Genomic DNA, 12,370 nt, shown 5'->3' with positions numbered 1-12,370 from the left:
ATGTGAATTCCTCCAAAATAACAAACAAAATATCAACCAAAAAGAAAAAAAAAGAAAGGAAATAAAAGGGGTTTAATTTGCCATTTAATCGAGCTGGTGGAGAACACGGAATTTACTCTGAAGGATTCGTACCGGAAGTCCCGCTATTCACTGCCCAGACATCCGGGCTCCAGTGGGGGAGGAACGAACACACATCCTTGTTAGAGGAACACATGAGAACATATCAGACTTCAGAGCGTGTTTCATTCACACCTTTCTCAATAACAGTGTGTGTTAAAGCGACGCCGGCCGACTTTTAAAGCTCAGAAGAGTCTCAGCCATGTCGGGCGCGTTAGCACGGCTGCTCTTCTACCCGACATTAACCTACAATGTTGTCATGGAGAAAGTGTCCCTCAGACGCTGGTTTGACCGAGTGGACGACACCGTGATCCTGGGAGCGCTGCCGTTCAGATCCATGACAAAACAGGTCAGACTGCCTGAACAGGAAATCCTCTTTCACCTGCAAACACTGAACACAATCCTCTTCTTCTTCTTCTTCTCTTATGTATAACCATGAAGTCAACATGACTGGTGGATATATAACTTTGTTTGTTTTTTTTCTACTGTAGGATCCTGGCTCGCTTGTTCATGTGCATCAAAGGTCATTTCATATTATTTATACCAACATGGTTTTAAACTATGATGAACAATGGCACGAAATGGAATTATGACGCTAAGTCGTAATTATGGTTCATTGAGCCCATTAATATTATGGTTGAGCCATAATGTTGAAATAGTCGGTTACTATGGCAACACAATCAGAATCAGCTTTAATGGCCTGGTTTGTTTACAAATACACGGAATTAAGTTAACATCAAAAGGCGTAGATAGATTAATAAACATATATTTAGTTCTTTAATTGACATCAGAATTACATTAGACGAACCAGATGAGTTATTTGAGTTGTTCAGCACTGTGGTGTAGTGCAGGTATATCCAGGTGTATGGAGTATACCCACTTATTTTCAGTCTCCATAAGGTATGCCCACTTCTAAATCTCTTTTGATTCACACCATTTAATGATGTATATTCAGTAGTTTGCTGCAATTTTTTCCTATAGGATGCTGAATCCCTCCCTACTCTGTCTCATTGACTAGAACCCAACGTACTAATGAATGTGCATGAGTAAAATAATAATAATACAAGGACAACAAGAGATGCAATATATTCAGAAATTAATACATATATGAGTTATGAATCAGTTTTTCTTTCAACACAAAACCAGATAAAAAAGAATAAACATCATGATGATAATAATAAAGCGGGGACAGGGCAGCTCCACTCTCTCTCCTTTTCTTGACTGTTTCTTTGTTTCTCTTCTCTTGTTCCATGTTAAATTAACAGTTTGCTGTGTTTGAGGTTTCATTTCAGTAGTTTAAGTAGATCACATGATGACGTCACTGCCTGCAACCTCACGGTTTCAATGAGCTCGTCTGTTAAAGTGTCGTCCACTCTGACGACGGAGTTCTTCCTTCTCTCTTGTTCCAGCTGGTAGAAGCAGAAAACGTTCGCGGTGTCATCACCATGAACGAGATGTATGAAACCAAATATTTCTGCAACTCGGCCGAGGTGAGTTAACGTCGCTAGTTTTTACACGTAACATGTTGAAGACTCAGTCAGGCTTGTGTTTATTATAGGATTTATAAATATTCATTAGCTAAAAAAAAAGTTCCATCAATTCTAACGTGGCTGTCTTGTGTTTGTGTCCAATGTTCTGCAGAAGATCAGTGATCTGTTTAGAGCAGACATCAGTTCATTATTGATCAGTTGAAGTCTTTAAGTGTCTGTTTTCAGCTTCTACATTGTGGGAATTTTCTGCTCTTCCTTTTTAAAAACAACACCAACCCTGCACTCATTTTCACTTCATTTGTCTGTCTACTCGCTGTTATATTGTATAGTTTCTGCTTATTATATGTCTACACTCATAACTTATGTCAATACTGTCCATTTATGACTCTGTTTTTGCACATTTACATTCAATCTTCCATATTTAATCTTCCTATTTAAGACTAGTAATGTTTAGTTAGATCCTGGTTGTATATATTCACATTCTTAGTTTTAGTGCTTATTTACTTTGTATTTAATATTATATTGTGTTTAGATTTGCTAACATTGTGTTTTTTACTCATATTGTGTGTTTGGATAACCTGCTGCTGTAACGCCACAATTTCCCAGTTTGGGATCAATAAAGTAATTCTATTATATTCTATTTCAAGTAGTAGATTTATAGATAGATACCACAAAACTTCTATTTACTTCACTCTATGAAAACAAAGCTCAAACAAAACTCGTGCACAGCCCAAGATGGGAAAGACTATGAAATTGTAAATGTATACCAGAAAGATTAACTTAATGTGTATACATTTAGGATGTCAATTAAAAAAAAAACAGTAAATCATTTAGTTGATCTTGTTTTGTAGGACAGCATGCAAACCTGCCTCATGGCCTGTATACATAACAGTATACGGCCCCCCGTTTTTCTTTTTAAGATTTATTTTTGTGCCTTTATTGTAGAGATAGGATAGTGGATAGAGTCTGAAATCAGGGAAAGAAGTCATTTAAGGATACCTTTCCGATAGAAAAGGACAGCTGTCATTAAAAGTAACACATGAACACCAAGATTCCTTCAAGTGTTTGTGTCGCCATGTCGGCTTGTCCCCCCCAACGCTGTAAACCTAGGGGAAACACTGCATAATGAGTATTATGTTGTCTTACTTGGACAGATGATTTAGTAGTAAATCTGTTTTTTTGTGTCTTGCTGCTTTTTCTCCTTATTTTTAATTCCTCAAACAAACTATTTTGACACTTTATATTTTGGGGCCTCTAATTGAGACCTGCCTTCATATTTCAAAACATACGGCAACATTTAGGCTAGTCAAAGGGACTGGGCCTTAAATGGGGAGGGGCTTTAAAAAAAAAAGAAGTATGGTAGAGAAATAAATAGATAGCAGTGTTTCCTCTTTTTTAACAATTAGGGGTGGTGGCCTGGTCCCCGGCGGGGGATTGAATGAATGTGAGTTCTGTGTGATTAGAGCTGTCGTTGTTGAATTGTCCTCTTTTCTTTATGCAGCCACCGTCAGGCCCAAGGATGCCGTCACTCACAACCAGCTGACAGCGTTTGGGGAGTATGTGTCCGAAATGATGCCCAAATACATCCAGCAGGTTCAGGTCAGTTCATCTGCTTCTTTATGAACATTATATACTAGAGTGCTTTTCACATAATATGCAGCCCTGCAAATTTCAATGTGTTGCAATATTTGTCTTTATACTCACGTTACGTGTAGTTTAGCAGAATCACAACATCAACAAAAGAGCAGAGAAGAACATACTGGAGAACAGGAAACTTAATGCAGCTGTTCAATTACGTGTGCAGAGATCGCACCGGTCATGTGCATACAGTCTGTGATTGTGCACGGATTGCAGGGAATAAACGTCACACCCTCCCACTCTCTCGAGGGGAATTCTTCGGATTTTTTCTATGCCGTTTATTTTTTAGAGAAAGAACAGTGGCTAGGGTCATATATATCGTGGGAAAGGAGCCACACGGCCGCCAGCTTTGAGGGCTATAGCCTCAGTACATGGGGCGCGCAACCAACCACTAGGCTACAGGCGCTCCCTAAGAACTCAGAGATTTTATCATGCTGTGTTCTAACATCAGTTCACTCAAACTTCATGCAGAACAAATTGAGACCACTTGAGCTAAATGCATTTACTCATTTGGATGTGTAGGTGACCTGTTATAATGAGCTGGAGGTGATGATCCATCCTGATGGCGTTGTCCCTGTGCTGACCTTCCTGAGGGACCACACCAACGCCCAGTTCAGGAACATGATCGACCTGACGGCTGTCGACATCCCCTCACGGCAGAACCGCTTTGAGGTAGCTGTCAAACCACGGACACACAGACAGAGACTGATTTGGCTTTTATTCTTTCTACACTTTTTTTTACTTTTCTTCTAACAATATTTCTGTGCCTGTTCTGGTTCTCTTAAGATACATTTAAGTTGTCTGAATGTTGTTGATAATGTGTCTTTGTTGCTTCACAGATTGTGTACAACCTGCTGTCGCTGCGCTACAACTCCCGTATCCGTGTTAAGACGTACACAGATGAGTTAACCCCTGTGGACTCTGCTGTGCCGGTCCACATGGCTGCAAACTGGTACGAGAGGGAGCTGAGTCAGAACCTGCAGGCCCAGTCTGAAGAGTCAGCATTTATTTATTTGAATCCCACGTCAATCTTTCTCAGTGGGGACTAAAAAAAGGGGGGGAAAAAACCTGGGTTCAAATGACTGACAACTTTAAGAAGTTTTGGATTTGTTTCAGTAGATTGTTTCATCCTGCAGCCATGAAACAGTCTGTGATGGCTGCAAAATAATGTTCAGGGGAAATGAGACAACTTCAACTCAGTCAAGTTTGTATGTATTGCACGTTTAAGACAGCGTCTGCTGGCGCACTCACACTAGGCCCAGTTGTCCCGTACCGTGCTAAAGCCAATCGCTTCGTCCAAGCATGCCAGGGGAAGTGTATCGTGCACTAGTCAAATGAACTGGACTTTAGGGGTGAAGCATGTGAGTGCGCCCTAAGAGGCAGAACCAGACTCATGATGGACAGCCGTCTGCTGAGATTGTGTTGGGATAGAGGGAGATGCAGGAAGAAGAGAAGGATAGAGACAAACAACAAAGAATACGATCTATTTATAGCTACATGTCAGTTGATCAGTGCACCTTTTAAATTTGTTATAAAAAAACTGAATTCCTCTTTAGCGAGTCAAATAGATTAGCTGGAGTAATTGTGTGATTTTGGCGTTTCTGTGTGTTTTGCCAGGTGTGGGACATGTTCGGTGTGTTCTTCGCCAACCACCCAGACCTGAGGCGTATTCTGACCGACTACGGCTTCGAGGGTCATCCCTTCAGGAAGGACTTTCCTCTCTCGGGATACGTGGAGGTGAGTGCTGACAACAACACGTCCTGCTGCAACAGTGCAGCTTGGTCTGTTTTAATCTGCCTCATCGGTGAATTAATCATTTTGTTTCCTTCCAAAAATAAATGCAGTAGTATTGGCATGGTGTCAGTGAGACTGGCAGGATGGAAGCTGTGCCCAGACGTTTAGTCTCAACCTCTGCTGGAGCCTGTGTTTGTGTTTTTTTATTCAATTATTTATAGAGCTCATGGTAATGAAGTCAGGGCTCCCACCGGCCCTGAACACATCCTCTATAGTTCCTGCCAAGAAAGGATAATTTATCCTCAAAGTACTTTCAGTAGTACTTTAAGCGCATCTATTTCCTTGAAGGAATAAATAATTAAATTAGCCTCTTAGATCTGGTTTTAAAAATGTATCATCTGGTCAGGATCTCATAAAAGAAAAAGCTCCTTGTGGATTATTTCTTGTTACATTTTTGAGTTTTTTTTTAGTCTTTGGGATGCATCAATGATAACCTCAAAAACCCTCAAACTGCTTTGAAGAGATGTAAACATGCATTCATATTGACAACTGACGCGTGTCTCCCTCCTCAGGTGCGCTATGATGACGAGGTGAAGCGCGTGGTGGCCGAGCCCGTGGAGCTGTCGCAGGAGTTCAGGAAGTTTGACCTGAACACGCCCTGGGAGGTTTTCCCGGCGCACAGGGAGCCCAAAGACGCCCCGCCCAAACTGGAGGCTGGAGAGGCTCCTGAGAAGAAATGACGTCCCTCATGATTCATCCCCACGTTCTGTCTGTCCGAGTCATTTTGGGATCCCCCGCCCCCCAACTGAACAAAGCCACCTGAATATTTATGTAAATAAAACTAAGAATAAAACAATCCTGAAAAGAGATTTTTTTGTGGTGCTGTAAGTTATCTGGTCAACTGTGTGTGTACACCTGAACTTTACCCCTCTAAATGTGACTCCACATTTCATCCCTTACCCTTACAACCTTCTAAAATCAGCTGCTGATATTTCAGCATCCTCTTTTCTGGTTTCAGCATTTCAGTGTGTCTCCTTGCTGCCTGGATTTCCTCCTGATTAGGCCCAGTCGTCATGGTTTATTTTGCCTTTGTCAGATAGGAAAGATGAAGAGAGACAGGAAAAGTTGGGAGGAGAGAGTGGTGGGCGACATGCAGCAAAAAGCTGACAACCGTCGCTGTGAAGAGGACTACAGCCTCCATACGTGGGGTGTGCGACTATCGGCTCCCCGTCATCGTTTATTTTGACAAAGATTTTCTAAACTTCAGGCTAAGAAAGCTTAAAGAAAAATAGACCTAATAAAAAGAGGACAAGGGGGTGTTCAGAATTTTTGGCCATTTATTTGATCAACTGAATCATTCGATCGTTTGCTAAATTGACTGAATTATGAATCATCATTTCAATAATTACTAAGAGTCTTTAAGACCTATAAAAACTTTCTCTGTAAAGCGTACATTTGTGACACATGCTGGATAATGTCACTGAAACAGCTGAAGAGAGCACACTTGCTGTTCCCAACCCACTTTTGCCATCACTATGGACACACAAGCAGGTGTACCTATGTAATATACTGTAGGTTAATTAATCAATCCTATAGGGGTGAACTGTTGCCTGTATTATTTATATCTTATAGTCACTGTTGAATATTTATAAACTAAACACAAATTCCAAACTCATTCAATAAATTGATCAATCTAAAATCAACTAAAAGAAAGTGGTCATGATAGAAAGATAATTCAACATCTTGTGTTCACCTCCTACAAAGTGAAGTTTTCCCGCGCCGCGAGCCGCCTCCCCTCCCCTCCCCCTCCCCTTCGCGTGAGCTATGTGAGCTGCAGACAGACAGCAGGGAGATGAGGAGCGGCCTTTAAGGTAAGCAAACTTGATGTTTCTTTTAAGAGTTTATCAGGTTTTTATGCCATGTGGTTCATCCAGTCATGTTATGACAGTGAACTCACAAAAAATGTGAAACTGATAATTTTCTGTGAAGTTGGTGAAGATAAATTGATATTTATCCACAAAGCTAGCTAACGTTAGCTAGCGAGTTGCACTCTGGCTAAGTAAGCTGGGTAGAAAACAAGCTTTAGCAAGTTGTTCTGGTGATGGATAGTCTTATTAAACATCAGAATAACTGAACTGCAGCAAGCCACCATCAAGACTGTCATTTCAAGGTAATATTAGCAGGGTTGCCAACTTTCAGGAATTGCTTGGTGTGAGATTAGTTAGGGAGTGGTAGGATGGACACTGAAACATGATATTAAACGGTCACCTGGGCTAAATTATTAAAGACAGTAGTATTGATAAGCTCTGACATTACTGGTTCTTTTATCTGTACTTTTTTAATGTTTTGGTGTCATTTCTCTGTGTCAGAGCTGACAGCTCAGACACAGAGAGGAGCTCCTCATACTCTTTACTGTAAGTACAATAAACCTTCAGGAGAAAAATGCCAGTGCTTTATCAATACACCTGTTCAACGAGCATAAACATGTAAATATGTAGAAAGTGATATTTCAATCTGCTCTGTCCCCAGTCATTTAACTGTTTAGCTTATTGTGCCAGTATCTTAAAATCTGACAAATACTGACTGATGTCTGTGTTCTAAATTCTTTCTAAACTTCACTCAGTATTTTGATGTTAGGAATATGATTTATTATATACAGTGGGTCCGGAAAGTATTCAGACCCCTTTACATTTTTCACTCTTTGTTTCATTGCAGCCATTTGCTAAAATCAAAAAAGTTCATTGTATTTCTCATTAATGTACACTCAGCACCCCATCTTGACAGAAAAAAAACAGAAATGTAGAAATATTTGCTAATTTATTAAAAAAGAAAAACTGAAATATCACATGGTCATAAGTATTCAGACCCTTTGCTGTGACACTCATATTTAACTCACATGCTGTCCATTTCTTCTGATCCTCCTTGAGATGGTTCTGCTCCTTCCTTGGAGTCCAGCTGTGTTTAATTAAACTGATTGGACTTGATTAGGAAAGGCACACACCTGTCTATATAAGACCTTACAGCTCACAGTGCATATCAGAGCAAATGAGAATCATGAGGTCGAAGGAACTGCCCAGGTGTGAAAAACTTGTTGCATCATTCCCAAGAAGACTCAAGGCTGTACTAGCTCAGAAGGGTGCTTCTACTCAATACTGAGCAAAGGGTCTGAATACTTATGACCATGTGATATTTCAGTTTTTCTTTTTTAATAAATTTGCAAAAATTTCTACAGTTCTGTTTTTTTTCTGTCAAGATGGGGTGCTGAGTGTACATTAATGAGAAATAAAATGAACTTTTTTGATTTTAGCAAATGGCTGCAATGAAACAAAGAGTGAAAAATGTAAAGGGGTCTGAATACTTTCCGGACCCACTGTATATAGATATATTCTTGTGTGCATAATAAAATAACGAGTGTGTGTGAGAGAAGGGTAAATACCTTGAGCTACACACTGAGGATCACAACAGGTTTCCTCCAGGTAAATCCACTGCATTTGCTACTTAAGAGATTTGATTATGAGGGTAAAAAGCCTGCATTAGTTTGTGACTAAGCTATCAATATAAAATGTATATCCTGGCATAAAGGAAACTAATAAATGTATGTTAGCTTAACTGGGTGGCTCACATATGTTAATTATACATGAAATATTCTGTCAAACAGATGATATGGCTGGCAATGAAGCGATAATGGAGAGATCTGTGAGGAGAAGACGAGTCCGTCCTCAACAGGATGCCGAACAGCACATTAAACTGAAAACTGACAAGGCTGGTCTCACAGAGCATTTTATCAACCCATACAAAGGTAAGTTCTTACATTTTGCAAGTAGTGTTTGTGTCAGTTGTACACAGCCTATTAATAATAATAATAATAATGTTGAATTACACTATGTAAATTCAAAATTCATCATTGCTTCCTATGCGTATCTCATTTACACAAGGCTACTTTGTACTGGCAGTGTGGATTGGCTATTAACATTTTAAAGCTGGGTTAGACAACTTTTTAGAGCCATTTTGGTTATATTTAGTGAAAGTCTTTTACCTTGCAAAACATGGGAGTTGCTAGTCTACCACCGCCTCAATTAATTAGTTAGATTAGTTTAAGCCCAGTTCAGACCAAAGATTTGCGACGAGACGAAACGAAACCGTTTTAGAACGTTGCAGGTAAACGTTGCAGCAGTGTGAACTGACCCGTTTTGTCTCGAATCAAACCGGCTGATGTTGTCGCCTGTGACTCAACTTGTCAAGTCTCCAGCAGCTGATTTTAGAATGTAAGTCATAGCCAATCAGCTCGTAGCAAAGTCTGCTGGTTGAAATGGCAGTTTGGGATGGAGGCTCAATGAGAGAGAGAGAGAGAGAGGGTCGAGCGAGTATACACTTAATAGGGAGAGGGAGCGCAGTAATCGAGAACAAAGCAGTGAATCAGGGAAATAAAACGATATTTAGATATTTTAGTTTCATCACTACTAGAAATGTAGCTGTAGTAAGTATCTCTTTGTCCTCATTTATATTTTATGATGCTACAAATTCTATACAGTTACGAAAAAAGCCTGAAAAGTCAGAAGTTTCATATACACAGCAACATAAACTTGCCTTTAGCTGACATTAATAATTAACGTGTATTTCTCTCGGTTTAACAGCATTAGCCAGTGATGGTGGCAGCACTGGCAAGCAAACACAAAAATATGTAATTTTAAAAAACACCAAAGTTAACCACTCACAAAGCTAACATTAGTAGCAAACTAACGTTGATAGCTTATGCAGCTGAGCTTAACATGTTTGCTAACTTGACGGACCTATCTGGGTGCGTTTTCAGCTTCCTGATAAAATTTGATGTGGTCGATCCAGCACCCTTTATGTTCATATTACAGACGTTGTATTCGGTGATTATTTTGTTTAGGCTTTGCGTGAAGTTATTAAAGCCAGGCGATATGACAAATGGTAATAAAACTGCAGCAGCAGCAGCAGCAGGTGATGTGCTCACCATGGTGTCACCTGTGGAGCGTGGCCGCTCGCGCACCAGAGGGAATGACATTCTGCTTGTGATGTTAATGCACCAAAAAGTACAAAAATAAAAAGATTGTGCACAAGTCCCAAATCTCAAGTCTGAGTCGAGTCTCAAGTCTTTGGGGGGCGAGTCCAAGTCAAGTCTCAAGTCACATTTGTGTGCAACTTAAAGTTATACTCTGTAAGATTTTCATCTATTTAATTGCCTTTTAAGTTATTATCTATCAAAGAGTGAGTTAAAACAATGGTGATTGATCATATGACCCACTAATGAAAGCACTTCTACTTGCCTTTTTGCCAAGTTTTTCAATATCTGTGTCTGTGGCGACATTCCCGGGCTAGATGTAATAGGCTGCCATGTTAGTGACGCTGCTGACAGCGGTTGGTCTGTCGGCCGAGATCGTCACTAACGGTTATGCTGCGTTCACTTGTAAACGGAAATTGGGAACTTCCAACTTCTGAGTCAGGCTTGTAGTAAGGGCAGAAGTGTAATAGGAACATGTGTGTGTGTATGGATTTAAGAGGGTAACATATAGACATAGGGGACGGACTGGAAGTAGAGAGGTGAATGTGTTTCAATAAAGTTTACAAAAGAGCAAAAAAAAAAAAAAGTCAACACATATTGACCGTGAACGTGACAAGATGGAGGGCTCTGAAAGAACAGGCTCGCCTGCAATTACATCTTACTGTCAAAGAGGCCGCTAGAAACAATGTATCTCAAATGTTATGGCGTACAAGTTTAAGTGCTACTCAAGTCCAAGTCTGAAACTCAAGTCCCCATCTCTGATAGGGTATTTTTATGTTACACTACTGTTGCACAGCTTTGCCTTAGCTTGCAAAGTATTAGGCTCCAATTTGAAAGATGGTAGACTGTGCTAGTGGATAAAAAATAGTAATTGGTGTTTTTTCTTACTTTAAAGGTCGAGGTGTGCTTGCTGTGGAGGTTTTCAACAAAGGAGATTTTGTGCTTGAATACCGTGGTAAACTTTTCAAACAGGATGGTCTTCTTACGAAGAACTACAATGACACAGAAGCAGTATTCCTGTTTGACTTCAAATGGAAAGGGGGATGTTGGTGGTAAGTTATAATAAATATGCTTTTGTTGGCAGGTGTAATACATTACAATAGTTTTAGGAAATGAGTTTTGAATGGCCTGTTAACCTAAGGATATCCCAATTTCTAACAAACCATGCAAGAGACTCACCACCCCGGTAGTACCCTGTAAATGTATATTGCTGCAAGCTACCTCAATTGTTTGCTCAGCTTTCAAATAAAACGTGCCCTTCTTAACACTGTAGCCAAACAAAGTAGGTAACTTCTACTCTTAACATCAATATTCTTTTCCTTAAGTCTTGATGCATCTGTTGAAGACAAGTCACTGGGAAGGCTTGTGAATGATGACCACATCAAGCCTAACTGTAGGATAAAAGCTATTGATGTTGGTGGGATGCCACATCTTTGCCTGTTTGCCCTAAGAGACATCGCCCCAGGTGAAGAAATAACTTACAATTACGGGGATTCAGACTGGCCTTGGCGCAGACAGGTACAATTTGTTTAATGTTGATAATAGTTGTTTTGGTCATTTTCAGATGAAACTGATCTCATTGTGTCTTGAGATTTGACCTATATCATGATTGTTTTAATTTTTTTCCGGTTTCCTTTTCCAGCAGAAAATGGCACCTGATGTCAGCGAGCAGCTGACACCTGATGTCAGGGACAGACCTCAGGTAGGGGCCAGTTTATAAAATACTACTTAATCTCTTAGAGATTGTAAGGTATTTGTTCTCAGTGTAGTACTCAGTGGGTTTCAGAGTATGTATTATTGTCCAGTGTTTCTCTTATGACAACCCAAGTAGTAATGTACTGTAAGGACAATGATCTGTGTTTGGAATGTCTCCTAAAGTACTGACAGACTTACATACTGGTGTTTTAACATTATACATAGATGAATGTCCCCAATTAGGTATGAGTAGCTTGTGTGTGTGTGAGTTTGAACGACCCCAAAAGTAATAATATAATAATAATAATAACAATAATAATAATTATTATTATTATTGTTATTATTATTATCTTTATTTATAGAGCACTCTTCTTAATCCATATGACAAAGTGCTTCATAAAGGCATCAAAATAAAATTCATAAAATCATCACGTTTTAAAAGAAAACATATAGAAAATAATTTAGTGTCTAAAACCCAATACATATCAAGAAAATAAATAACTGTTCAAATGAAATTAAAACTCAAGACCTGAGTGACATCATAACAAACAGAAGTAAAGAGGAGTGACATCATAACAGAGAGAAGTAAAGACCTGAGTGACATCATAACAGAGTGAAGTAAAGACCTGAGTGACATCATAACAGAGAAAAGTAAAGAGGAGTGACATCA

General features: G+C 39.6%; 2 protein-coding genes across 2 annotated transcripts; both read left to right on the top strand.

The window, feature by feature from the left end:
• The first annotated feature begins 205 nt into the window (after positions 1–205).
• Positions 206–1,678, top strand: LOC132956553 (phosphatidylglycerophosphatase and protein-tyrosine phosphatase 1-like). Its single transcript, XM_061030063.1, has 2 exons — positions 206–466; positions 1,527–1,678. Exons 1-2 carry the CDS (start codon positions 320–322, stop codon positions 1,614–1,616), a joined length of 237 nt encoding a protein of 78 aa, XP_060886046.1. The 5' UTR covers positions 206–319; the 3' UTR covers positions 1,617–1,678.
• Positions 1,679–3,057: 1,379 nt separating this feature from the next.
• Positions 3,058–5,848, top strand: LOC132956554 (NADH dehydrogenase [ubiquinone] iron-sulfur protein 3, mitochondrial-like). The gene is made up of 5 exons (XM_061030064.1): positions 3,058–3,206; positions 3,768–3,917; positions 4,085–4,208; positions 4,861–4,982; positions 5,552–5,848. The coding sequence occupies exons 1-5, from the start codon at positions 3,177–3,179 to the stop codon at positions 5,717–5,719; spliced, it is 594 nt and encodes a 197-aa protein (XP_060886047.1). The 5' UTR covers positions 3,058–3,176; the 3' UTR covers positions 5,720–5,848.
• The last annotated feature ends 6,522 nt before the right edge of the window (positions 5,849–12,370 follow it).

The sequence above is a fragment of the Labrus mixtus genome, chromosome 22 (genome assembly GCF_963584025.1).
Source record: "Labrus mixtus chromosome 22, fLabMix1.1, whole genome shotgun sequence".
NCBI classification, from domain to species: domain Eukaryota; kingdom Metazoa; phylum Chordata; class Actinopteri; order Labriformes; family Labridae; genus Labrus; species Labrus mixtus.
The sequence above is the reverse complement of the archived record's forward strand: the minus strand, read 5'-3'. Positions and strand labels throughout refer to the sequence as shown.

Bases quoted from the DNA above. Each gene is read 5' to 3' on its own strand.
- LOC132956553 (XM_061030063.1), top strand. From the start codon at position 320: ATGTCGGGCGCGTTAGCACGGCTGCTCTTCTACCCGACATTAACCTAC. The intron at 467-1,526 runs GTCAGACTGCCT...CTCTTGTTCCAG, and splicing joins TCAGATCCATGACAAAACAG to CTGGTAGAAGCAGAAAACGT.
- LOC132956554 (XM_061030064.1), top strand. From the start codon at position 3,177: ATGATGCCCAAATACATCCAGCAGGTTCAG. The intron at 3,918-4,084 runs GTAGCTGTCAAA...GTTGCTTCACAG, and splicing joins CACGGCAGAACCGCTTTGAG to ATTGTGTACAACCTGCTGTC. The intron at 4,209-4,860 runs AGCTGAGTCAGA...GTGTGTTTTGCC, and splicing joins TGCAAACTGGTACGAGAGGG to AGGTGTGGGACATGTTCGGT.